At 40.4% G+C, this 24,844-nt stretch overlaps 1 protein-coding gene across 1 annotated transcript in view; it reads right to left on the bottom strand.

The window, feature by feature from the left end:
- LOC131200942 (calcium-activated potassium channel subunit beta-2-like) overlaps positions 1-24,844 on the bottom strand; it is a 590,719-nt gene that overhangs the window by 380,104 nt on the left and 185,771 nt on the right. Inside the window, exon 2 of the mRNA XM_058188380.1 lies at positions 2,013-2,057. Within this exon, the coding sequence (XP_058044363.1) occupies positions 2,013-2,057 (45 nt within the window). The remainder of the gene's footprint in view (positions 1-2,012; positions 2,058-24,844) is intronic.

Raw genomic sequence — 24,844 nt, 5'->3', positions numbered from 1 at the left:
GCCCCCAAGGTTCCTGTAGCTTCAACACCTTCTATCATTTCATCTCTGTTAGTGAGAATTAAGTCCAGTATGGCTGATCCCCTTGTCGCCTTCTCTATTTTTTGGGAAACAAAGTTGTCTGCTAGGTTTGTTAGGAACCTGTTGGATCTTCCACTTGGTGCAGAGTTTGTTTCCCAGTTGATGTCAGGGTAGTTAAAATCCCCCATTACTACTGTGATGTGCTTCCTACATACCTTAGTTAGCTGACTAGCAAAAAGTTCATCTACTTCTTCTGTTTGGTTGGGTGGCCTATAGTATAGACCTATGGCAATATCGTTTTTCACCCAAATACATTCAAGATGATTTTCATCATTGTTGTGCTCTATTTCTGTAGAGATGTAGTTATTTCTTATATATAGTGCAACCCCACCTCCTCTTTTATTTGGTCTATTTCTTTTAAATAATTTATATCCCTCTAGCTGTATGTTCCATTTGTCAGTTTCATCCCACCAAGTTTCCGTAATGGAAACAATATCATATCTGCCCTCATTTACTTGAATTTCTAATTCACCCTGTTTATTCCTCATACTCTGTGCATTAGTATGAGGAATAAACAGGGTGAATTAGAAATTCAAGTAAATGAGGGCAGATATGATATTGTTTCCATTACGGAAACTTGGTGGGATGAAACTGACAAATGGAACATACAGCTAGAGGGATATAAATTATTTAAAAGAAATAGACCAAATAAAAGAGGAGGTGGGGTTGCACTATATATAAGAAATAACTACATCTCTACAGAAATAGAGCACAACAATGATGAAAATCATCTTTTGATCACATGACCACAGGGAAGTTGCAACATTAGTGTAAAAAATGATCATAGGTCACTTTTTTTCAGTGCTGCTGTAACTTCGAACAGCCACTAAAGAAATAGTTGTAAATCGAGGATTACCTGTCTTGATGAGGGTTATACTGCTGACCCCTGGGATATTCCTTCCTTCCCAGAAAAAAGTTTCTTTTTTATATATATTATTTTTTATTGTAAATTTTCTTTTATTAGGCATCACATTTCCATTTCTGCAACGACAGTGTACTGTCCATATCAAATCTCTTTTGGATACAGATAATATTATCTATCTTAATTATAGCCATTATTTTCATTTTATATACAATATGCTCTCCTCTCCTGGTCATTCTATACAATTTAATCTATAATCAAATACAATCCAATAATAATAATAGTAATAATAATATTGCTGATAATGTTATGGTTATATATATCTATATGTACATTTATTTTTGTAGGTTTTCATGGGTATAGGTATTTAGGTCTTGGCGTATTCGGGTCTTTTCCCGTGTAAGGTTGAGAGTATCTTGGTGATGTTCTGATGAGCTCTCACTCTTCATCTTCAGGCTGGTGCTTACAGCTTCGTGCTTGTGCGAGCAAAACTCCACCTACCAATCAAGATGCAACCACACAGCCAGCCAACCCGCTTACAGCAACACTCCCCACCACCCCACCAGTATTTATAGAAAGATGGCAGCCCCGACCATGCTTTGCTCGCACAAGCACGAAGCCGTAAGCACCAGCCTGAAGATGACGAGTAAGACCTCGTCGAAACATCACCAAGATACTCTCAACCTTCCATGGGAAAAGACCCGAATACGCCAAGACCTACATATCTACATTTAACTCTATTCTATTAATCATTCTTAATTGTAAATTTACTAACTTCTGCTTCTGTTTTCTATCCATTTATAAAATAAGTCCCATGTTAAATAATATTCTGATTCCTCTTTGTTCTTAATTCTCATTGTAAACCTGTCCATTTCGGTGCAGCCTAGTATTTTCTTTATTACATTTTCATCTATAGTTACGTTTTCGCTTTTCCAGTTTTTCCAGAAAAAAGTTTCTTTTCTCTTGGAAAAGCTGAATCTTCCATGCCCTGCAGTCAGTCACTCCAATGCTGTATTACACTTCAGACAAAAAAACAAAGTGTTGCTTTTATCTCTTGACTGTTTACACTTACAGTTCATTATTCAGGGTTTGGTAAAGTTCACTCTCTTCAGTGTCTCTGCAGAGAGAAAACAGCAAATAATACATGTAAATGACTAGTTCTTTGGATTGTGAAAATTGATTCCAAAAGATTTTGATCCAGAAAATCTTGAGCGAACATTCCACCCGTAAAGGAGGTTTAAAAAAACAGTGGAAGCGGTTTGCCCCAAATTAGGAAAAAAGCCTATATTCAGATCATATTTTGATAAGCATGGTTCTTCAATATCTTCAATAATCACAGTATCATAGAATCATAGAGCTGGAAAGGATCTCAGGGACAGCGATGAAATCCCCCCCTGGTTCTATCTGGCTCACCGAACCGGTCGTGCTGCTGGGTGGAGGCTCTGCCTACCCTCCAGGATATCATTATGTCCCTGTTTTTACCATCTGCACATGCGCAGAAGGTTATTTATTTATTTATTTATTTATTTATTTAGTCACAATAGTATACACAAACATCAACATAAAACAACAACACATCATATAAACATATATATAAGCAAAAGTATGCAACAACTATATTAATTTGATATAATGAAAGGGAACAATAGGAAAGGAACGGTAGGCACTTTTGTGCTCTTATGCACACCCCTTATAGTCCTCTTAGGAATGGGGTGAGGTCAATAGTAGACAGTTTTTGGTTGAAGTTATTGGGATTTTGAAAAGAGACCACAGAGTCAGGTAGTGCGTTCCAAGTGTTAACAACGCTGTTACAGAAGTCATATTTTCTGCAATCAAAATTGAAGCGGTTAATATTAAGTTTGAATCTATTGTTTGCTCTTGTATTATTGCAATTGAAGCTGAAGGAGTCTTCAACAGGAAGGACATTGCAATAGATGATTCTGTGTGTTAAACACAGGTCTTGTCGGAGTCGGCGGAGTTCTAAGTTTTCTAATCCCAGGATTTCAAGTCTGCTGGTACAAGGTATTTTGTTGTTTTCAGAGGAGCGGAGAACTCTTCTTGTAAAATATTTCTGGACGTGTTCAATCGTATTAATGTCAGAGATGTGGTATGGGTTCCAGACAGGTGAGCTGTATTCAAGAATAGGTCTAGCAAATGTTTTGTATGCTCTGGTTAGTAGTGTAGAGTTTTGGGAAAAGAAGCTGCGTAAAATTAGGTTTACAACTCTTAGAGCCTTTTTTGCTATGTAGTTGCAGTGGGCTTTGGCATTTAGGTCATTTGATATGAAAACTCCAAGGTCTTTAACAGGGTGGGGGTCATCTGTAAGGTAATGTCCATCAAGCTTGTACTTGTTCTTGTACTTGTTCTGCGCATGTGCAGAAGAGACGCGCGCATTGCGAACGTGTGCATAGCGCGCTCCCATTCCCAAACTGGTAGCAAAGGTAAGTGGATTTCGCCACTGCTCAGAGGTCTTCTAGTTCAACCTCCTGCCCACAGAAGACCTTATTCCATCCTGGACAATCTTTTCTTGAAGACTTCCAGCGATGGAACACTCCCAACTCCAGGATGCAAGCTATTCTATCAATTAATTACTGTCAGAAAAATTCTCCTTAGTTCCAGATTGGCTCTCTGTTGAATGAGCTTTCACCCATTGCTTCTTGTCCTACTCACAGGTGCTTTGGAAAATAAGTTGTCCCCCCCACTTCTCTGTGACAGCCCTTCAAGGGCTGGAAGACGGTTATCATGTTACCCATAATCCTTCTATGCATTAGGCTAGGCATATCTAGGTAGTTCCCTTAACCATTCATCATACATAGTAGATCTCTTATCATCTTTCTCTGCTCTTCCCTGTCCTCCTTGTAGGCCTCTGGCCCCATTTTTGTATCTTGATGGCCAGAACTGGATGCAATATTCCAGGTGGCCTCACTTGTACAACATAGAGCAGTAGTATAATTTCTTGAGATCATGATCTATCCCTCTGTTGATGCAGTCTAGGACTGCATTGGCTTTTTTGGCTGCTGCAGCACAATCATCATCTTCTTTTAACGACCCCATAATCCCTTGCGGGGTGGAGTCCGGGCAACTGAATGGAGCTAGCAGTGTTTAATGGCCGGATGCCCTTCCTGTCGCCAATGCGGAGTTTTGTTCAGCAGATATATTCTCATTGTGCCCAGGAGAGAGAAATATCTGCCTCTACCTAGGATCGAACTCACAGCCTCCTTATTGTGAGGCGAGAGCTCCACCTCTAGGGCACCGCACCACTATTACTACTGCTGTAGTAGTAGTACTACTGTTCATTTAGGATGTTTTAGATTTAATGGGGAAACATGCTCTTAGGTTAGACTTTAATGGTTGAAGGATTTACTTAAAGGATAATTTAAAGGATCTACTTGAAGGATAACTTCTTCCTAATTGTTTGGATCTGCTTTCTCAGCAAATCAAGGTAATCCTGATTTGAACCACTATCAGAGGTCTAGATGGTAAATATGGAGACGTTAGTCCTATCTAGTAGACTTTTAGGCTTGAAAATTCTGTGCCCTGGAAGATTTGGCTGAATTTCCCTCTTGAAATTTAGACAACAAATAGCAGCTGTGCTTATAAAGCTAACTGAATTGATTTGGCTTGGCCACCATCAGCATTAAAGCACGATCAAGCTGATTAATATGTTTTAATATAGCTAAATCCCAGCATGTTCTGCCTATTTCATGTAAGACATTTGCTTCTCGCTTGGAGGACAAATATAGATTTTTTTTTTTTGTCGTTAGATATTCAACCCTATTACAGATAAATAGCAGTTATCGCCCTTTTTTTAAAAAAAAATCTGTTTTTTGAAAATCCTAATTCTTAGAAGAGCTATACAGCAGCAGGAGAATGTGCAAAATCTGCCATCTCTAGCTGGCCAGATGACAAGAATGCAAATTTCAGTGCATACCCCCTCTAAACATGCCAAAGATAAAACGTTAAATCTCAAGGCAAGTGCATTTCTTCTGTGCCCAACAGATTAATTTTGTTTTTTTGTTTTTTTAATCAAAGCCAGGCTTAACCCAATGGGAAACACTGGAGGGCTTGAAGATATCACCTTTTTAAAATATAAACGTCCTGCTTTTTAAACTTGATTTTTAATACAGTTAGTCCTTGACTCACAACTGTTTATTTAGTGCAGGGTGAAATCTAAAAATTTTCCCTACCGTTCTTTGGGCGTGGCTTAATTGGTGGGCATGGTTTGGTGGTCAGGTGACTGAATGGGCATGGCCAACAATAATAAGTAATAAAAATAATAAAGTATACAAAACTTGGGAGTGCACCAGTCTACCTTCTTTAAAAATAGAGTATGTACATATGTATGTATGTATATGTCATCTGCACCTCTATAACTGTCTGGTTCGGTTCTGCAACCCAATAAGACAGACATAGACTTCAGAGGATAATTAGAATAGCAGAAAAAACAATGGCTACCAACCTGCCTTCCATTGAGGACCTGTATACTGCACGAGACAAAAAGAGGGCTGTGAAAATATTTACAGACTCCTTACATCCTGGACATAAACTGTTTTAACTCCTACCCTCAAAACAATGCTATAGAGCACTGCACACCAGAACAACTAGACACAAGAACAGTTTTCCCCCGAATGCCATCACTCTGCTAAACAAATAATTCCTTCAACATTTACTAAGTCTGCACTACTATTAATCTTCTCATCGTTCCCACCACCCATCCCCTTCCACTTATGACTGTATGACTGTAACTTTATTGCTTGTATTCCTTACGATTTATATTGATAGTGAATGTTTCCTGATTGCTTATTTGTACCCTATGACTATCATTAAGTCCTTAGAATTCTTGACGAACATATCTTTTTTTTATGTACACCGAGAGCATATGCACCAAGACAAATTCCTTGTGTGTCCACTCACACTTGGCCAATAAAAATCCTATCCTATCCTATCCTATCCTATCCTATCCTATCCTATCCTATCCTATCCTATCCTATCCTATCCTATCCTACTCTACTCTACTCTCTACTCTAATCCTATCCTATCCTATCCTATCCTATCCCACCCCCATCCCATCCCATCCTATCCTATCCTATTAAGACTTGACAGTCTTGAATATTTCCCCATAAAACCTCCCATAGCAATAGAGAGTCTCAATACTTTATTACAGTCACTGAGTAGAATCACACAAGTTAACAGCTGAAGATGAAACAAAATGAAGCCCTATAGCTTACAGCTAGATCATTGATGCAATCAAAAGATGTCTGGTTTTACAAATAGCCCAGCAAAACGTGGCCACCTTCATATTGGGCTGATGATAACAGTAACACAGGAAATAAATCAAAATTCCCCAGATACTTTGTTAAATAAGAATTGATAAGGCAGACCCCTGCTTCTTTATAAAAATGCAGTGTAGCCGGACACGAACTATAGATTCAATAAACTTTTGCCCAAAAGAGCACAACTCATAAGCGATTTTTTTGTTTTGAAAAAAAATGTCTTTTCGTTTATTTGTATTCCACCATTATTTTTACAAATAACCCAAGGCCATGAACAAAAGAAGTTGTGATGACGCAGTGGTTATAATCAGGGGTGGGCTTCAAAAATTTTAGCAAGGGGTTCTCTGCCCGGTTCCTGGGTGGGCGTGGGCATGGTGGGCGTGGCCTAGTTGGCCTCCTGCACCACATTGTATCATGAGATACAACACTCAGTGATAGTCATAGGATACTAAATAAGCAATCAACATAAATCATACTAGGATACTAAAACAACAACAACAATGAATGTACCTCTTAAAGCAGTCACAACTTCTTCTTTTGTTAAGCCTGGAAAAAGTGGAGCTACTTTAATGAAAAGCAGACAAGGGGATGTGATTGAACTTGCCCAGGGTCTGAAGCATATCTCCCAAAAAGTTTCGGAAGCAAGCACAGCTTTGTGGAGTGCACATAAAAATGAGGTTACTGCAGCACGACCTTGTGAATAGAAAAAGTCACACCTCATTCTATTCAATATTACATCTGCCACAACATCACTAGGAGAAAAAAATGTGGAAGAAGAGAACCTTATCACACAATGCCGAGCCCTCCTGTGTACCCAACCGCAACCCTGAGGGTCATTCATCAAATAAGAAATATCACTAAAATGTCAGTTTATGAATTGAAATATTCTTGTGACAAGAGATTCCCATCTACAAGCTCTAGATTTTGAAGAGATACTTGAAAGTCACCTTCTGCTTCCCAAGAAAATATATTACCAGCCACTCTATACGCTATATTTATTCAGAGCAAGATAAACCTGAATTTAAATATCCTTCCCCGGGATAGCACAGAACAAGAACAACATATATAGAAACACGGCATAAATCTCACTCAGTACCCACCTTCCTTGATTTCTTCATGAAGGATTGTCTTCTCCAGTTAAATCCAATGCTGGAGATACCCTACCATAAACCTCTCTCTGAATAGAATAGAATAGAATTTTTATTGGCCAAGTGTGATTGGACACAAGGAATTTGTCTTGGTGCATATGCTCTCAGTGTACATAAAGAAAAGATACGTTCATCAAGGTACAACATTTACAACACAATTGATGATCAATATATCAATATAAATCATAAGGATTGCCAGCAACAAGTTATAGTCATACAGTCATAAGAGATTGGTGATGGGAACTATGAAATGATTAATAGTAGTGCAGATTCAGTAAATAGTTGACAGTGTTGAGGGAATTATTTGTTTAGCAGAGTGATGGCCTTCAGGAAAAAACTGTTCTTGTGTCTAGTTGTTCTGGTGTGCAGTGCTCTATAGCGTCGTTTTGAGGGTAGGAGTTGAAACAGTTTATGTCCAGGATGCGAGGGATCTGCAAATATTTTCACGGCCCTCTTCTTGATTCGTGCAGTATACAGGTCCTCAATGGAAGGCAGGTTGGTAGCAATTATTTTTTCTGCAGTTCTAATTATCCTCTGAAGTCTGTGTTTTTCTTGTTGGGTTGCAGAACCGAACCAGACAGTTATAGAGGTGCAAATGACAGACTCAATAATTCCTCTGTAGATAAACCTCTCTCTGTGTGGTATAAATTGTGTGTGCTACCATATACAGCAGAACTAATGGTTATGAAAAAAGAAAAGACATTTATTTTTGTCCTCTATTTCTTATCCAACATGTAGAATTCATTTAGTTACATTGGATTACTCCTTCATTATCCTTCCTTCCTTCCTTCCTTCCTTCCTTCCTTCCTTCCTTCCTTCCTTCCTTCCTTCCTTCCTTCTCTGTACCCAGATAATGACATCAGCTTCTTTGATAGACATCTTCATTAATGAATGACAGAATGGCCCTCTGAAACACATTTTGTAGACTTGGTCCAAAGCTCCAACCATCCCTAATACTTCCCCATTACTACTGTTTGTTTGCTTAAAGAAAAGAAAGAAAAAGGAATGAAAATCTATTTGATGAAATTAGAAGAACTCCTATAGATGTTCCACAAATGTGTGCTTGCATTTAAAACAACTGATCTTCTTCACAATGGGCTAACTAACATACAGCATGTCTTAAAGTTGAACACATGAATCACAAGGTTAGTGTTTCTTTTTCTTTTCTTTTAATGCATATTGTAAAATCTCCAAACGAGAGAAAATAATTGAAACAGGAGAGAGTTAGAAAGCTAACTCTGAATGAATTTTAACTCTGGGTTCATGTTTCCCTACTATCTACCCACTTTTCTTCTTAGCTGAAGGACGCTTTTCATTAATGCACCATTATTTTTGAGCAGTTCTGTTTACCCCATCCTCTGAATTGAAGACTGGTATATTCTTAAGATGGAAAGAGGAGGTAAAGTTTATGGCCTGACTATCTTGAATCATGTGCCAGCATATCTTGGTGGATTTAGCTTTTATCGTGTCTGAGCTGAATATTAATGGAGTCAGAAAGAATCTACAGTCCATTAATTGGTGCTGTCGTTAGCACTGACTTATGGCTTCAGCTACATCTTAGAAACCACTGAGTCACATGGCCTGACTTGCTAGTTCATTTGTATTTGAATAAAGTAAAAGAAGAACAAATGCATTTTAAATTTCTGGAAAGGCAGCCTACCCTCGCTCAACAGAGATTATGGTTATGTGTACCCCAGCCCATTTCCAGGTTTCCGAGAGCCTTTTCCGTATCCTACTGCTGAAATTTGGCAGCAAAATCCCACTATTTGAAAAGAAAAACTTTGAAATATGTGTGTTAATCAAACTTGTAAGCACACCATCCTTGAAATTAACTTTTAATTAATGTCAACTCCTGTGACATCCCTGCTAGATGTGATGAAATGTAGTGAAAGGATGGATTTCCAGGAAGGAGGGGTTGCATTCCAGATGAATAAAAGGCAACTTAGCCCAGATATCATGTATAAGAGAAAGAGGGTGAAGACAGTCCCTCCTTAATAGTTCACAGAGTATATTGTAGATGCAGGTCGATGAGTCTTCAGTCCGGCAAGATGTTGTCTATGGGTGTGAAACAACGAAGAACTCAGTTTGAGAGAATTACCATGTAATTCTTGGTTTTGGGTTTGTGAAGCTGAAAATAAGTATAAACAACAAAAAATCCACCCTGCTCTCTATATGATGCCAACTCAGCAATATTGGAACCAACTACCGGAATGGTCCTATCGGCATCTACAGCACTGTGCAAAAGTGTTAGGCAGTTGTGCAAAAATGCTGTAAATTAAGAATGCTTTCAGAAATAGAAATGTTTATATGTCAGTGAAGACTCAATCATTCAGGCCAAAAAAATGCCTAAAGGTTGAATCATAGTAACTGGACCAAACTTAGTTAGATGTGTTAATAGTTTATTTTTATCCATTAACACAATGAAAAGTAAATGAACAGAAAATCCAAACCCAATCAATATTTGATGTGACCACCAGAAGGTTCCAAAAAGGGCTGCAATTCAGTCTTACAATCTACAGGATTACTTTCGTTCATGTTTTTAACCAGCTGGTCATGATACTGTTGGAAGAAAAATCCAGTCCAGTTCCAGAAATGTTAGCAACAGCAGCATGTTTCTGGGCTGACTGACAAAATGGCTGAGTGAATGGATGGATCTATATAGGGTTCTGGGGTTTTGTGATTGAGATGCTCCAGGTGGTTGTGCAATATAGCGAGCCTTGTGTCTTTTACTATTTCAATTGTGGTGGGTTAATCCTATTATGTCCTAAAGGTCCTGTCCTGTCCTTAGAATGTGGGTGGGTGGGGGGAATGTAAATTCTTAATTATATCAGCTTGGGGGATCTGTGGCTGAAGGTGTTTTATTTATGAATAGATTGGCTCAGTCTTTCTGAATGGATACAAAATCTGAATTCTTTAAAATCAGTCAGCCTCTTATTTATTTATTTATTTATTTATTTATTTATTTATTTATTTATTTATTTATTTATTTATTTATTTATTTATTTATTTATTTCGATTTTTATACCACCCTTCTCCCGGAGGACTCAGGGCGGTGTACAGCTTCTTAGCTTCTTCAAGCTTCTTAGTTTGAAGCTGTTTTCCTATGGGAGGAAGACTGATGCTGCTTTCTGCCTTCGTTAAGATTTTTCTCCACTTGTCCTTTGGGGAAATATAATATTCTGCCTCTTTTAATATTCCCCAAAATATTTCATTCTCGGGGGGGGGGGGTGGAGGGCGGTGTTCGCACAATACTCTATTCTAGGCCCTTTTAAAATTATTAATTAATTCTCCACGAGCCCAAAAAAGGTCAGTTGGTGATGCAACAATGCCACCAGGGGCCAGGACCAATCGATCCCAATTAATTTCAAGTGCAAAATAAGGAACATTAAGCCTCCTGGACACACTTTTCAAGGAAGAACACTTTTTTTTTTTTGCACTACTACGGTTTTGCTAGTGAATGTTTTCATTTGTAGGATGGTTGGTTTATTAAAGTATGTAAAAGGCCATCCAGTGTTTGTAACGGCCTCTGGGTGTGCTTTGGACTTTGCAAAGCAGAGCCTGGAAGCTATTTGTGTTACAGGGTTGTGAGTTGTCCAGACCGCCCCTAAAGATTTTCTGTATCTTGCAAATAGCATATTGGTAAAGCTATCTTGTTTATCTGCAATCTTCCTAGTTCTTTTTGATATTTAAGTTCTATAAATATTTAAGATATTTAAGTCTGATACTTAAGGCAAGGATAAAGGGATTTCTCCTCCCTCCCCCTTTAAACTCAGTTGCAATAAATGGAAGCTGGAGGAGAGCAGAGAGCTCATTTTGCTAAGTGTTGTGTGTAGCAAAACTGCCTGGTCTGGTCTGAGTTACAAATAATGCAGTTTACTCCGCACAGGATTTCTGGGTCAGGACCAGTGGTGAGTTGGCCCTGTAATGTAAAATTTGTTACTATCGGTTCTGTGGGCGTGGCTTGCTGTGTGTGTGGGGGGGTGTTAATGTGACTAGGTGGGCATGGCCAACTTTTTTTTTAACTTTTAAAAGCATTTTTTCTACAACCACTTCAGCCAAAGAGGTTGTAGAAAAAATGCTTTTAAAAGGCTCCTCTGACGATCCCAGCTGAGTTGCCAGATCGTCAGAGGCTTTTTTTTCTTTTAAAGGCAAAAAAAAAAATGCTTTTAAAAGAAAAGGCTTTTTTTTTGTCTTTAAAAGAAAAAAAAAGCCTCTGACGATCAGGCTACTCAGCTGGGATTGTCAGAGGAGCCTTTAAAAACCTCTTCAGCCAAAAAGGTTGTAGAAAAAATGCTTTTAAAAGCCTCTGGTGATCCCAGTTGAGCCGTGCGATCATCAGAGGCTTTTTTTTTACTTTTAAAAGCATTTTTTGGGCCAAAGAAAAAATGCTTTTAAAAGTAAAAAAAAAAAACACCCTCTGATGATCACGTGGCTCAGCTGGGCATGGGGGGGGGCAGGATTTTTGCTACCCATTCTCTGAAACACCCGCCACCATCGCTACCGGATCAGGTGATCCGGTCCGAACCGGGAGCATTTCACCCCTGGTCAGGGCTGCAGAAATCTAGACAACTTCTACTTGACCACAAAAATACGTTATTTGATGACATCTAGTGGTTATCTAGGTGTGGACAGGCCAGTAGTGGTATTCAGTAGGTTGTAACCGGTTTGGGTGAACTGGTAGCAACAACTGCAGGAGACTCCACCTCCCCGGACATCATCACGTCCCGTTTTTGATATTCTGCGCATGTACGGAAGTCCCTGCGCACTCACATTTGCGAGCCGGTAGCGAAGGTAAGTGAATACCACACCTGGGACAGGCCCATCTGCACATCAACAGAGACGGAAGCCTTGAGTTCAATAGAATTGACTCTTCCATAAATCTCAACAATACTGCAACCTAAAAGTGTCAGTGCACATCTGCGTTCGTGGAGAATGAAAGCCTCATAAACACTGGGAAATCACCCTCAGCATCACAATCCTTTCATTTCACGGTCCATACCTGCAGTGCTTAAAGTCTTCTCAGCTGAGGTCATGCTCAACTGCATTTTAGAATTCATTTGGGTCTTTACAAGTTATTTCTTTCAGTCTGGTTTGTCCAACTCTGGCTGACAGCTTCAAGTCTTCCTAGAATCATGTACTTCAGGAGAAATTACAGGGAGATCTCCATTTATGACCTTTCGTTTCAGGACCATTTGAGGCTGTCAGCTTCAAGTCTTCTTGGAGCCAGATGCTTCAGGAGAAAATGATAGGTAGTTCTCAGTTTATGACCATTTTCTTTAATGACCCTTTGAAGTTACCGCTGTGCTGAAAAAGTCCCGGCGTTTAAGAGTGTCAGGGCATCACTGCAGTCATCTGAGCAAAATTTGGACACTTGAAAACTGACAGACATTTACAGGGATTCTGCAGCATCCCGGGGTCACATGATTGCCACTTGCAACTTTCCCAGGGAACTTTGACAACCGAGGTCAATGAGAGAAGCCAGCTTCACTTACTGTTCTCACCCACAAAACTAAGGGGAAGTTACTCTACCAACAAATATCAAGTCCGCAACACAAAGTCCAAGGTTCCAAAAACCAGTCCAAGGGTCCGAAGTCAGACAGTCAAGTCCAAAGTCCACATGGGAAGTCCAAAGTTGAGAGCCAAGAAACATGATCCAAGATTCTCAAAGCTCGTCCATCAAAGCCAGGAAGAAGCACATCAAAGCAAACAGGGTGTTCCTGACAAATGCACCTCCCCCCCCCCGCAGTATCCGGCTAAATCAGGGGTAAACAACCTTTTGGACCTCAGGGACCACTAAGTTCATAATTTTAAATCCCGTGGACCACTAATATAATCTGCCTAATGACCAGCTGGGTGGGCGTGGCTAGGTGGTCATGTGACTGGGTGGGCATGGTCAACTCAATATCACTCAGATTGAGGAGCGCCTCGCTGGCCTCTATTTGCCCCTCCCCTCCCCTCCACTCCTTGCCTCCCCACCCGGGGTCCTTAGGGCCCCAACAGGAAGCAGTTGTTGGAGCTAAGCAGCCACCATGAGAAAGAGTTGGCAAAACAGCTCAGTTCAAACTGGATCTGACCGAGAAGGAGGCTCAGTAGAAGCACCTCACTGAGGACTAGGTGCATAGGCTTTCTATAGGCTTTCCAAGCAGAAGGAAGACCTGCAGGACTGCATGGCCAGGTACTGGCACCTGGAGGCTCAGATGGCTGAGATGGTCAGCCAGTTCCAGGCCATGAGGTAGTCCCACTAGAAAGAGGCCCTCCGGCTCTTCACCACCAGCAGCACTTCCCTCCAGCCTTCGCCCAAAGCCCCGCACCAGGAGGCTAAAGCAGACCCCAAGTCAGAATTTCTGCCCCCCTCTGACTCACACAAGAAGACCCCGAAAGGGGAGACTCTCTGCAGCAACATAAACATTCATTGCACGTATTCAGCCCAGGGACCATAGTTTGAAGCTCCCTGATTTAGTGCAATATAAAAAATGCAAATAATTTTTCTGTGGACCACTAAAATTTTCTCACGGACCACCAGTGGTCCATGGACCACCAGTTGGTGACCGCTGGGCTAAATCACCCCATACTAGGTGTTTCTTATGAGGATGGATGGGGTTTGTTTCCTCAAGAGCAGGGATCCCCAACCTTGGCAACTTTAAGCCTGGTGGACTTCAACACCCAGAATCTGGGAGTTGAAGTCCTCCAGGCTTAAAGTTGCCAAGGTTGGGGACCCCTGCTCAAGAATGACCTCATTGAAATCCTCTGTGCCTCTTTCCACTCTGCTCTCCATGCCTGCAGATTGGGTGAGGGAGGCAACTGTTCCTCATCGGAGGCAATCTGTCACATCATCACTGATGGTCCATGGGTGGCTTCTACTTACCTTTACTACCGGTTTGCGACAGGACCGCACGCGCGGTAGCTTCCTGATGGTTTTCTGGGTCAGTGGGCAGAGCCTCCCGCTGGTTTTATTAATGGTTCTTGCGAACCAATCCAAACTGAGGGCAACCCACCACTGTGATGGCCCTGTGTAGCTGATCTTCTCCTGCAGGTGAGTCCCTGTCCAGTCAGCCTCCCCTTCCCTATGCTGGAGAGGCCTGGGAGTGTATTGTCCTCAGTCCCTGGACTTTCTGGGTACCATCCCCATCGGATGGTCCCAGTTACAACTCCTCCTCTTCCTCCTCTGAACTTGGGTCTGCTGGGTCCATCACACTAAACGACAGCAGCAAAAAAATAGATTATAAAACTGAATGCGACTCAATTAATGACCACATCAGTTAGTGATGGGAGTTCTGGTCCCAAAATTAGTCTTAAGTTGGGACTGCCTGTAAAACCTTTTGAGTTTTCATGTGATGCCATCATCCAGGTGGGTTATGATCATACTTTAGTCAAACCTTGGCAGCATACCGTTGATGTCAGGGTTCCAAGTAATGTACCCATAGCAAATGAAACTCTTTGAGGCAATTTCCTCAAAGAATAGGTTTATTGACTATGTCATATTGGCACAAAATTGACTCTGACTATTCCCATAGTTTTCACCTAATTAAAAGTTAACAGTTTTTCACTTTTGCAAAACAATCAGTCACATGGCCCAATCAGGATACTGTCCAGTTGCTAGGTGACTCCATTCCCCTCTTTCCGAGCACCTGCAGGAATGTCCTTGGTTCCCACGAGAACGTATTTTGTTTTGACTACAACATCCCAACTGTCTCTATTCCCCCCTCCCTTTCCTTCTTCTCCAGTGTGTCAACGCTGAAGTCTCAAAATGGCCTCAGTCAGGCCAACTTCAGGGTTGACAATTGATTTGGAGTTCCAAAGAGACCAATCAAACCTGACTAGAAACATTTCTTTGTGCCATGTTGCTTATCACCTGCATGTTAGATTGTACCCTCAGCGGTATAACAGTTCCCAAATTCAGAAAGGCTTTATCTTTGGCCAGGTTTAATACCCTCCCAACAACAATTACTGATCAGAGACAGTGTCCCTGAAGCAGAGCAACACTTGAAATGCTAGATTATACTTCACTCCATTGCTTATTCTACGCTGAAGCACAGATCTTTTTATTTCTCGTGGTTATTTTCAGGCCCATTTGATTCTACTTTGCTGAACATTGCTGAACAATGTCCTTCTATTTGTACAATACAACATAATTTTTTTCTTCTGATAGTGCTTAGACATGTCCCACCTGGTTCTATTTTAGCTGTAGTTGCTTATATAATTGATTACCTATAGCTATGCATTAAACTTGCATGTACTTTTATTGGTTATTGATTCCCATTTTATTTTACTGTTATTATTAAGAGCTAACTTTAATCAAACAAATAACCAGTTGTTGCAAGCTAATAAACCTCACAACATTTTAGCTTTTAAGTCCTAATTGCTCTTTTATATGTATATTCTATACTACAAATTATACTCCGTTTAGGCAAAATATTAGCATTAATTAATATTGATTGTTAATAAAGGATTTTAATTAAAATTAAAGTTGTTTATAGTTTTTAGTATATGATTATTTTACATTTCCTGCTAGCTACTTTTATTAGTCATCCCTCTAAACGTTTTTCGTAAACTTTTCAAATTTTCACTATATTCACTCTCATATTTAAAATCTTAAGCATATTATTTTGGTTGTATCGCTATCATGATTTTTATAGTTTAAATCAGCGGTCTCCAACCTTGGCAACTTTAAGATTTGTGGACTTCAACTTTCAGAGTTCCTTAGCCAGCTGGCTGAGGAACTCTGGCAGTTGAAGTCCACAAGTCTTAAAATTGCCAAGGTTGGAGAGTCCTGGTTTAAATGAACGATTTAAAAATTAGTCACTTTTTATAGTATTAGCTTATACTACTGTTTCAACAGATTGTTTTAATCCAATTTTTTAAAGCTTTGTTTTGCTAGTCATATGAGAGACCAGCAAAACAGATGAAGAGACTACAGTTCACTTGAAAGTATGAAATAGTTTTAGAACTGAACTGGAAAACAAAAGAATCGGTAACTGAACTACTCCTGCTTACCAGTTGTTGTTTTTTTAATTTGAATTTATATCCCACCCTTCTCCGAAGATTCAGGGCGGCTTACACTGTGTTAAGCAATAGTCTTCATCCATTTGTATATTATATACAAAGTCAACTTTTATTGCCCCCAACAATCTGGCTCCTCATTTTACCTACCTTATAAAGGATGGAAGGCTGAGTCAACCTTGGGCCTGGTGGGACTTGAACTTGCAGTAATTGCAAGCAGCTGTGTTAATAACAGACAGACTTTGTCTGCTGAGCCACCAGAGGCCCTTGAAAATGCAAATAAAATGTTTAAGATGCATAAAAAGAACAGGTGTTCTACATACAATTTTACATATGTAGGGAATGAGTGCAATAAAGCTGTATTATATTTAGCTGTAAATCCATTTATGCTGCAAACGAAACTATCCATACTGGTGGAGCATATTAAAGGTGGAAGCATATTAAAGGAGTTATGGGAATACATTTACTGCATTCTCACCATATTCAGTTGCGATTTATATGCTGGCCCTTAATAAAACTTTATTTTATTGTTGGCTTTTTAAACCTCTTTACACTCATATTGGATTCCTGCATTTTTAACTTTGCAGTACAAGAAATTGGCCTATATCAGTGGATGTATAATATAGACCAGAGGTGGCTTGCACATATTCTTACCACCGTTTGCCGTGAGTGTATGCCTTCTGCACATGCACCCGGCCTTCCATGCATGTGCTTTGCTTGCATGCACACCTTCTGCGCATGTGCCTGGCCTCAAAAACGTGGCTAAATAGGATGGTATTACATCAGGGTGGGTGGGCAGGTGGGTAAGCCCACTCACAGTTGCCTCTACCGGTTTGCCCGAACTGGTCTGAACCAGCTGAATACCACCATTGATATAGACCACATATATCAGTGATTACAAACATTTTCGCCACAGAGTGCTGAAAAGGAAGCACGTGCACACTCATCAGGGCCGCAACCAGGAAGAGGAACTACCCAGGGGGCATGCGCGTGCCAGATAAGGTACTTCTGGTTTCCGGTGTGCACACAGGCAAGCAAATCTTGTGGTTACTGCCGCAAATGCACACCGGCCAATCAACTGACTGGACCGGTGCGCATGCACATACTGGAAAATGGAAGACCAGCTCTTCCGGTTTCCGGCACTGCCACACTCACAGCTGATTGGCCAGCTGATTGTCACGTGTGCATGCAGATCAGAAACCCAGAAAAGGAATGTTGACACATGTGCCGCATGCCACTTTGGGCAAGTGTGCCATAGGTTCTCCATCACGGATATATATGAAATTTTCCCCCCCCCATCAGACTAGCAAACAAAGCCATAATTTTGCATGAATTCTCCACGAAAGGTTGAGAAAGATTCTAATCTGAACCATTGCAATTGTAGACTATATTCAGTTGAATCAGGAACTTGTTGGCACGCGCACTTTTTGATTTTTTTTACTCAGACTGAAAAAATAATGGAAGACTAATTACCTTTTGGAAAAAGCACCTTTGGGACAACCATGACCCGAATAATTGAGAATCTCCATAGACAACTTCCTCCAATGGTGAGAAGTAGAATCAAGGAGCTGAGACTGTAAGGTAAAGGTAAAAGTTCCCCTCGCACATATGTGCTAGTCGTTGCCGACTCTAGGGGGCGGTGCTCATCTCCGTTTCAAAGCCAAAGAGCCAGTGCTGTCTGAAGACGTCTCCGTGGTCATGTGGCCGGCATGACTCAACGCCAAAGGCGCACGGAACCCTGTTACCTTCCCGCCAAAGGTGGCCCCTATTTTTTCTACTTGCATTTTTACGTGCTTTCAAAACTGCTAGGTTGGCAGAAGCTGGGATAAGTAACGGGAGCTCACCCCGTTACACGGCAGCACTAGGGATTTGAACCGTTGAGCTGCCGACCTTTCGATCGACAAGCTCAACGTCCTAGCCCCTGAGCCACCGTGTCCCTATAAGACTGTAATATAAAGTCAAAATATACAGCTTTGGAAGATCACAGCCGGTTCTTACTACATATGAAAGAGTGGCTCTTTTTGCAACATTTAAGTTGCACTGTGTTATGAAAGTATGTTTCCCAGGGCAGGGGTCTCCAACCTTAGTCCTTTTAAGACTTGTGGACTTCAACTCCCAGAGTCCCTCAGCCAGCAAAGCTGGCTGAGGAACTCTGGGAGGAAGTCCACAAGTCTTAAAGGGACCAAGGTTGGAGACCCCTGTTCCAGGGAATATGGCTTGGATTTTTTTGGGAGTGGTGTAGTGACCTAGAGATGCAGCTCTCGCCTCACAATCAGGAGGCTTTGAGTTCAATACTGGGCACGATGAGAATATATCTGCTTAATGTAATTCCTCCTTGGCGACAGGAAGGGCATCTGGCCAGTAAACACTCAGCTCCCATCAGTTGCCCAGGCTCCACCCCTCAAGGGATTATGGGATCATTAAAAGTATGATGGCTTGGATTTTTTGGGCTCTTTTACTGAAGCAAATGGAATTTCAAATGATGGCATGAAGTTTTATCTAACACAAACCTACAGATTTTCTATATGGGAGGAACGCATGACGTAACTACAAAACGTTTGGAAAGAGCAGCTGGATATTTGAAGCTTGCATCTGTATTGCTTCTCGTGGTTTATTTCTAACACACTAATTTTCATTATATATAATTTTCATTGAATTAGAATGGGTGAATGAAGGCTTAATGATAGGAACAGAACAGACTCTATTTCATACAGACAAAGAGACAAAGAGTAGGGGGAGAAAGAGGAAGTACCACCATCAGCTAAAGAGAAACTGAAAAAGAAGGGCTAGATCAATTTGTTCTTCAATTTTTCTCTTTTAACTAATTTGGAAATTCCAGAGAAATGAAGGGAAAAGATATTGTGATTCCGACTGAGAGCTCTTTGTATGTTCCAAAGGATGTATGGAGTTCCTAGGTAAATCCTTATTATATATAACAGGAAAAAATTGGATTATCATGAAATAGCGCTTTATCTGAAAGGATACCTCATCACCCTGTATATAGATTACTACAATGTTTGTTTTCTGAGGTTTTCGCGGGTGTTTGTATGTAGGTCTTCGGTTATTCGGGTTTTCTCCCGCGTAAAATTGGAAGTGTACTTTTTAATTTAAATTTTTAATTTAAATTTAAATTAAATTTTTAATTTAATTTAATTTAATTGAACACTTCCAATTTTATGCGGGAGAAAACCCGAATAACCGAAGACCTACATTACTACAATGCTATATATATGGTGCTGCCTCTGATGTCTACATGTAAGGTACACTAGGTACTGGATGTGGTGACCCAGATGTTGGCAGATGTTGCCCACCTGGAGCAGATTATTCCTGGTCTTGCTTTGATTACTGATGAGCTTCCAAGCCAGGTCAAGTGCAGATCTAAAAAAAAAAAGAAAATCTACATGCCTTGGAACCAAGTTATCTTCAGGTCTACCCCCTTTAACTAAAACTGACCTATCTGAATAGACCCCCTAGGAGAAGCTTCTGGTAGGTTTTTTAATTATTGTTTTATTATATTTATTATTGTGGTTTTAGTTGGCTGTGAACCGCCCTGAGTCCTTTGGGAGAAGGGTGGTATAAAAATTTGATTAAATAAATAAAATAAAAATAAAAAATTCCAACATTTTTGTAAAAGTAAGCAATCCTAAGCTTGGAGGCATAATTTTTCAGTTACAATATCAATGTATTTTTTTTTTACTGTGCTTATAAATCACCCCTATCAACTATTGTAGGACTCTGGGCAGCAAACAACACAACAAGTAAAGTCCAAACAAATAAATATGCAAGTCATCAGGACAAGCTAGGATTCACATACCTACCGGAATAAGAGAGCTTTAACTTGCTTCCTAAATATCAGGGGAAGAGTATCCTCACTTCTGGAGATAAGATCTTCCTAAAAGTAGGGACATTAACAGAGTAACAAAACTGAAAGGGACCTTGGAGATCTTCTAGTCCAGTGGTCACCAACTGGTGGTTGGTAGACCACTGGTGGTCCGCAAGAAAATTCTGGTGGTCCGCAAGAAAAATTATTTGCATTTTTTTCTATTGCACTAAATCAGGGGTCCTTAAACTATGGCCCCTGGAAGATACATGGAATGAACATTTGTGTTGCTGCAGAGTCTGCCCCTTCGGGGTCTTTTTGTGTGGGTCAGAGGGGGACAGAAATTCTGACTTGGGGGTCTGATTCGGCCTCCTGGTGCAGGGCTTTGGTTGAAGGCTGGAGGGAAGTGCCACTGGTGGCGAAGAACTGGAAGACCTTGTTCCAGTGGGATTGTATCATGGCCTGGAACTGGCTGATCATCTCAGCCCACTGAGCCTCCAGGTGCCTGCACCTGGCTTTGCACTCCTGCAGGTCTTGGAAAGCCTATGCTTGTAGTCCTCAGTGAGGTGCTTCTGATGAACCTCCTTCTCCGTCAGATCCAATTTGAACTGAGCTGTTTTGCCAACTCTTTCTCTTAGCTCCAACTCCTGCTTCCTGTTGGGGCCCTAAGGAGCCCAGCTGGGGAGGGGAGGGGCGAATAGAGGCTAACAAGGCACGCCTCGATATGAGGGACATTGAGTTGGCCATGCCCACCCAGCCAGTCATTAGGCAGATCATATTAGTGGTCTGTGGGATTTAAAATTATGAATTTAGTGGTCTCTGAGGTCCGAAAGGTTGGTGACCTTGTTCTAGTCCAACCCCCTGCTCCATAGGAAACCCTGTACCATTTCAGGCAAACGGTTGTCCAATCTCTTCTTAAAAACCTCCAGTGATGGAGCACCTACAACTTCTCAAGGCAACGTTATAGAACAGCATCTCTAGATACATTAGACCAGCTACACACTAACTGCCTTCCAGAAAGCAATAAAAACGGAACTTCCCCCACCCCACCCGAGGATTTTTGATAGCCAAGATAAGATGTGGTTTATTCATTCTGAGCTGTTCCAGGATGGCTATAAGTTTGTTGCGTCTTGATATAATGATCTTATAATGTCTGACAATATTACTGCAAATATTTCATTGCTACTGTTTGCCATGGACATGCTAATGTTTTATAATGCTGTGGATGCTTTTTGTTTGTTTTGTATCAATTCATTGTACCAGGAATTATTTTAAATTTCTGTAAACTGCTATGATTCAGAATAAAATTGGCAGCATGCACAGGTGTTCAGTTTCATTTTTCTGGGCCACATGTTTTCACCAAAACCTCTTGTCTGAATGGGAAGAGGAACAGTTTGAAAAGATTTGAGATGGGATGAAATGGAGACCGGAAATGCAAAGAGAGGGTAAAGCTTTGCAGAACTGAAGTTCAAAGCAAGAACGGTTGAATTGCTTTGGAATTACCCGGGTTTGAAAATAGAAGGACTTTTTTTTTTAATTAACGGGCTTATAGAGATATCAGTGCTTTGCAACAGCTTATTGCTAATCAAGTTTTTCAGCATTTGAGATATTGCCAGATGAATCTAGATTGTCAAAAACGGCAAAACGGGCAGTACTGTAATGAAAACATCTTTTGATATTGCAATTTGTTCCAGATCCATTAGCAGCATTTAAAACTCATAAATTACTATTAACACTGAAATGTGTTTTGAAAGGTTTTAAATCTGCTGATTTTTTTTTTGTTTTACAGACAGTTAAAGAGTATTGTTAAAAAGGATAATTATGTGCAAGAACTGTGGAATAAAGAGTTGGAATGATCTGTATTAACAAATCAATGGCTAAGGGACTTTAAATGTAATAATTGTTTTGTACTCAAAATGGTGCTTCCAAGAAAAGATGTTTCTTTCATTTACTGGACATTTTAGAGAATGTTTAGAAAAAAAGATAATTAACAACTTCATTACAATGTGACAGAAGTGGCAGATGGGAAAGACGACAGTTATTCATAAAGGTTTTTTGTTACTATTGTTTAATTTTGGTTTAATACTAATAATATTTTGAGAAGAGCACAATGTTTCAGGATGTTGATCTCAGTCTGAATTATACGCCAAAATATTTGGAATTTATCAATACAAAAATGTAAAACTCGTCATCTTGAGTTAGCAGGCATTTTTTCCCCTCCTGGAATGCAAACTTTCATGTTACCTAGGAAGGAAGATAAAAACAGCCCAAACTTTCCTTTAATTGGAGAGTTAGCTTTATAAAAAGAGCATGTGCGTTTTTTCTTATGTGAAGAAAGGAATCCAGTCAGCAAGACTGGTTTGAAGCTGGCTGGCTAACTTTGAACCAATCAGCAGGTGACTGTGAGTTCTAGTCCCTCCTTCAGGCATGACAGGCATTTGGATGAATTTGGGCTAGTAGATTATGAGTTCTAGTTTCACCTTAGGCATTAAAGCTCGTTGGGTGATTTTGGGCCAATCACCAGGAGATTGTGAGTTCTAGTCCCAATTTAGGCATGAAAACTGGCTAGGTGTCTTTGGGCCAGTCACTCTCTTTCGGCCCAACCTACCTCAGAGGGTTGTTGACATGGAGAAAATAGGAGAAAGCAGGAATATTAGGTGTATTCTCTACCTTGAGTTATTTGCAAAAAATAATAAAAGTGAATATAAATAAAAGACATAGATGTGAGAAACAGAAATCTCCAATGCAAAGGCAAGGCGGTCCAGTAGCGTTCAGACATCAAGGAAAAATACCCTTCAATTCTTTTTGCTGTGAGATTGGCTGACAGACACAGGAGGAAAAAAGCATGAACAGAATGTGAAAATCCAAGCAAGCCTACAAATCAAACCGGGGCCACCAAGCGAAGTAACCCATGTGCAGAGCACTAGGAACAGAAGCAGAGGACTCTGAGTGGTAGGCAGGGAGAGAATAGAGAAAAAAGCAGGGGTGAAATCCAGCAGGTTCTGACAGGTTCTGGAGAACCGGTAGCAGAAATTTTGAGCAGTTCGGAGAACCAGCAAATACCACCTCTGTCTGGCCCTAGAGTGGGGTGGGAATGGAGATTTTGCAATATCCTTCCCTTGGAGTAAAGGAATGGAGATTTTGCAGTATCCTTCCCCTGCCATGCCCACCAAACCACGCCCACCAAGCCACACCACGCCCACTAAGCCACGCCCACAAAACCGTTAGTAAAAAAAAATGGATTTCACCATTGGAGAAAAGCCATTTGCAAGTCTACAAAGGAGTGAAAATATGTTTTGTTTTGGTTTTTTTGAGTGCAAATACACTGAGGTTGGCTACAAAAGACGAAGACTTGGGAGAAAGGAAAGACGTAAAGAGCTAAGAAATAGTTAAGACAAGAAAACACTCTGCTACAAACAAACATAGGAATAGGAACGTAGAAATAAAACATAGAGTTAGAAATTATAGATAAAATAGGAACAGCGTTATAAGAGAAAATAAAAGAGGTCAGAAAATAGAAACAAAGCATAGAATTAGCATTAAGTTTTGAAGTAAGGATTGGGAGTTTAATTTTGTACAGTAAAACAAACTTTACGTGGGAAAAACAAATATGGTCTTTGGAAAAACCCTAACTCTAAGGATTTACTGCACCTGGGGAACAGCAAAAGAAATTACTCTTTTATGATGGAGAGACAGTGCTGTGACTGGACTGATTAAGTGTTCATTCTCTGCTTATGTACTTCCTCTCTTTTGATGGAATGGGAAGATTTATCAATGTTACTCCATGTAGCCAACATTCAGTGCTTTGGTTAAAACTTCTGAGTTTTTTTTAAAATGCGTTTTTGCTATCTTATTTCTTTTATATTGTTATATCTGTATTTTATATATGCAGATATATACTGTATCAGTAGTGAAATCCCGGCGCTACCGGTTTACTACCAGGCGGTTTGCTACCAAGCGGTTTGCTACCAGGAGGTTTGCTACCAGGAGTGCGTGGCACTCAAGATGTTGAGACTCTAGAAAGAGTGCAGAGAAGAGCAACAAAGATGATTAGGGGACTGGAGGGGACTGATCAAAGAAAGAAGCAACTTAGAACTAAGGAGAAATTTCCTGACAGTTAGAACAATTAATAAGTGGAACGACTTGCCTTCGGGAGTTGTGAATGCTCCAACACGGGAAATTTTTAAGAAAATGTTGGATAACCATCTGACTGAGATGGTGTAGGGTTTCCTGCCTGGGCAGGGGGTTGAACTAGAAGGCCTCCAAGGTCCCTTCCAACTCTGATGTTATGTTATGTTATGTTACATGTACAGAGCGTTTTTGATGACATCTGGGCAGGTGGGCGGAGCCTCCCGCTGCCGCTGCCGGTTCTCCCAAACCCGGACGAACCGGTAGCAACCCACCCCTGTACTGTATGTATATAAACAGGGACATGAATACACATGCATATATCCTAACTAAGTATACAGGTAGTATTCAACTTATAACAATTCACATAGTGACCATTCAAAGTTACAACATCATTGAAGAAAGTGGTATGATGGTTTTTCACACTTACAACCATTGTAACAACCCCCATGGGCATGTGATCAAAATTTGGATGCTTGCCAACCGATTCCTGTTTAGGATAGTTGCAGTGTTCTGGAATCATGTGATCACCTTT

Source organism: Ahaetulla prasina, chromosome 6, assembly GCF_028640845.1.
Source record: "Ahaetulla prasina isolate Xishuangbanna chromosome 6, ASM2864084v1, whole genome shotgun sequence".
Classification (NCBI taxonomy): domain Eukaryota; kingdom Metazoa; phylum Chordata; class Lepidosauria; order Squamata; family Colubridae; genus Ahaetulla; species Ahaetulla prasina.
This window is presented reverse-complemented; position numbering and strand designations above follow the sequence as displayed.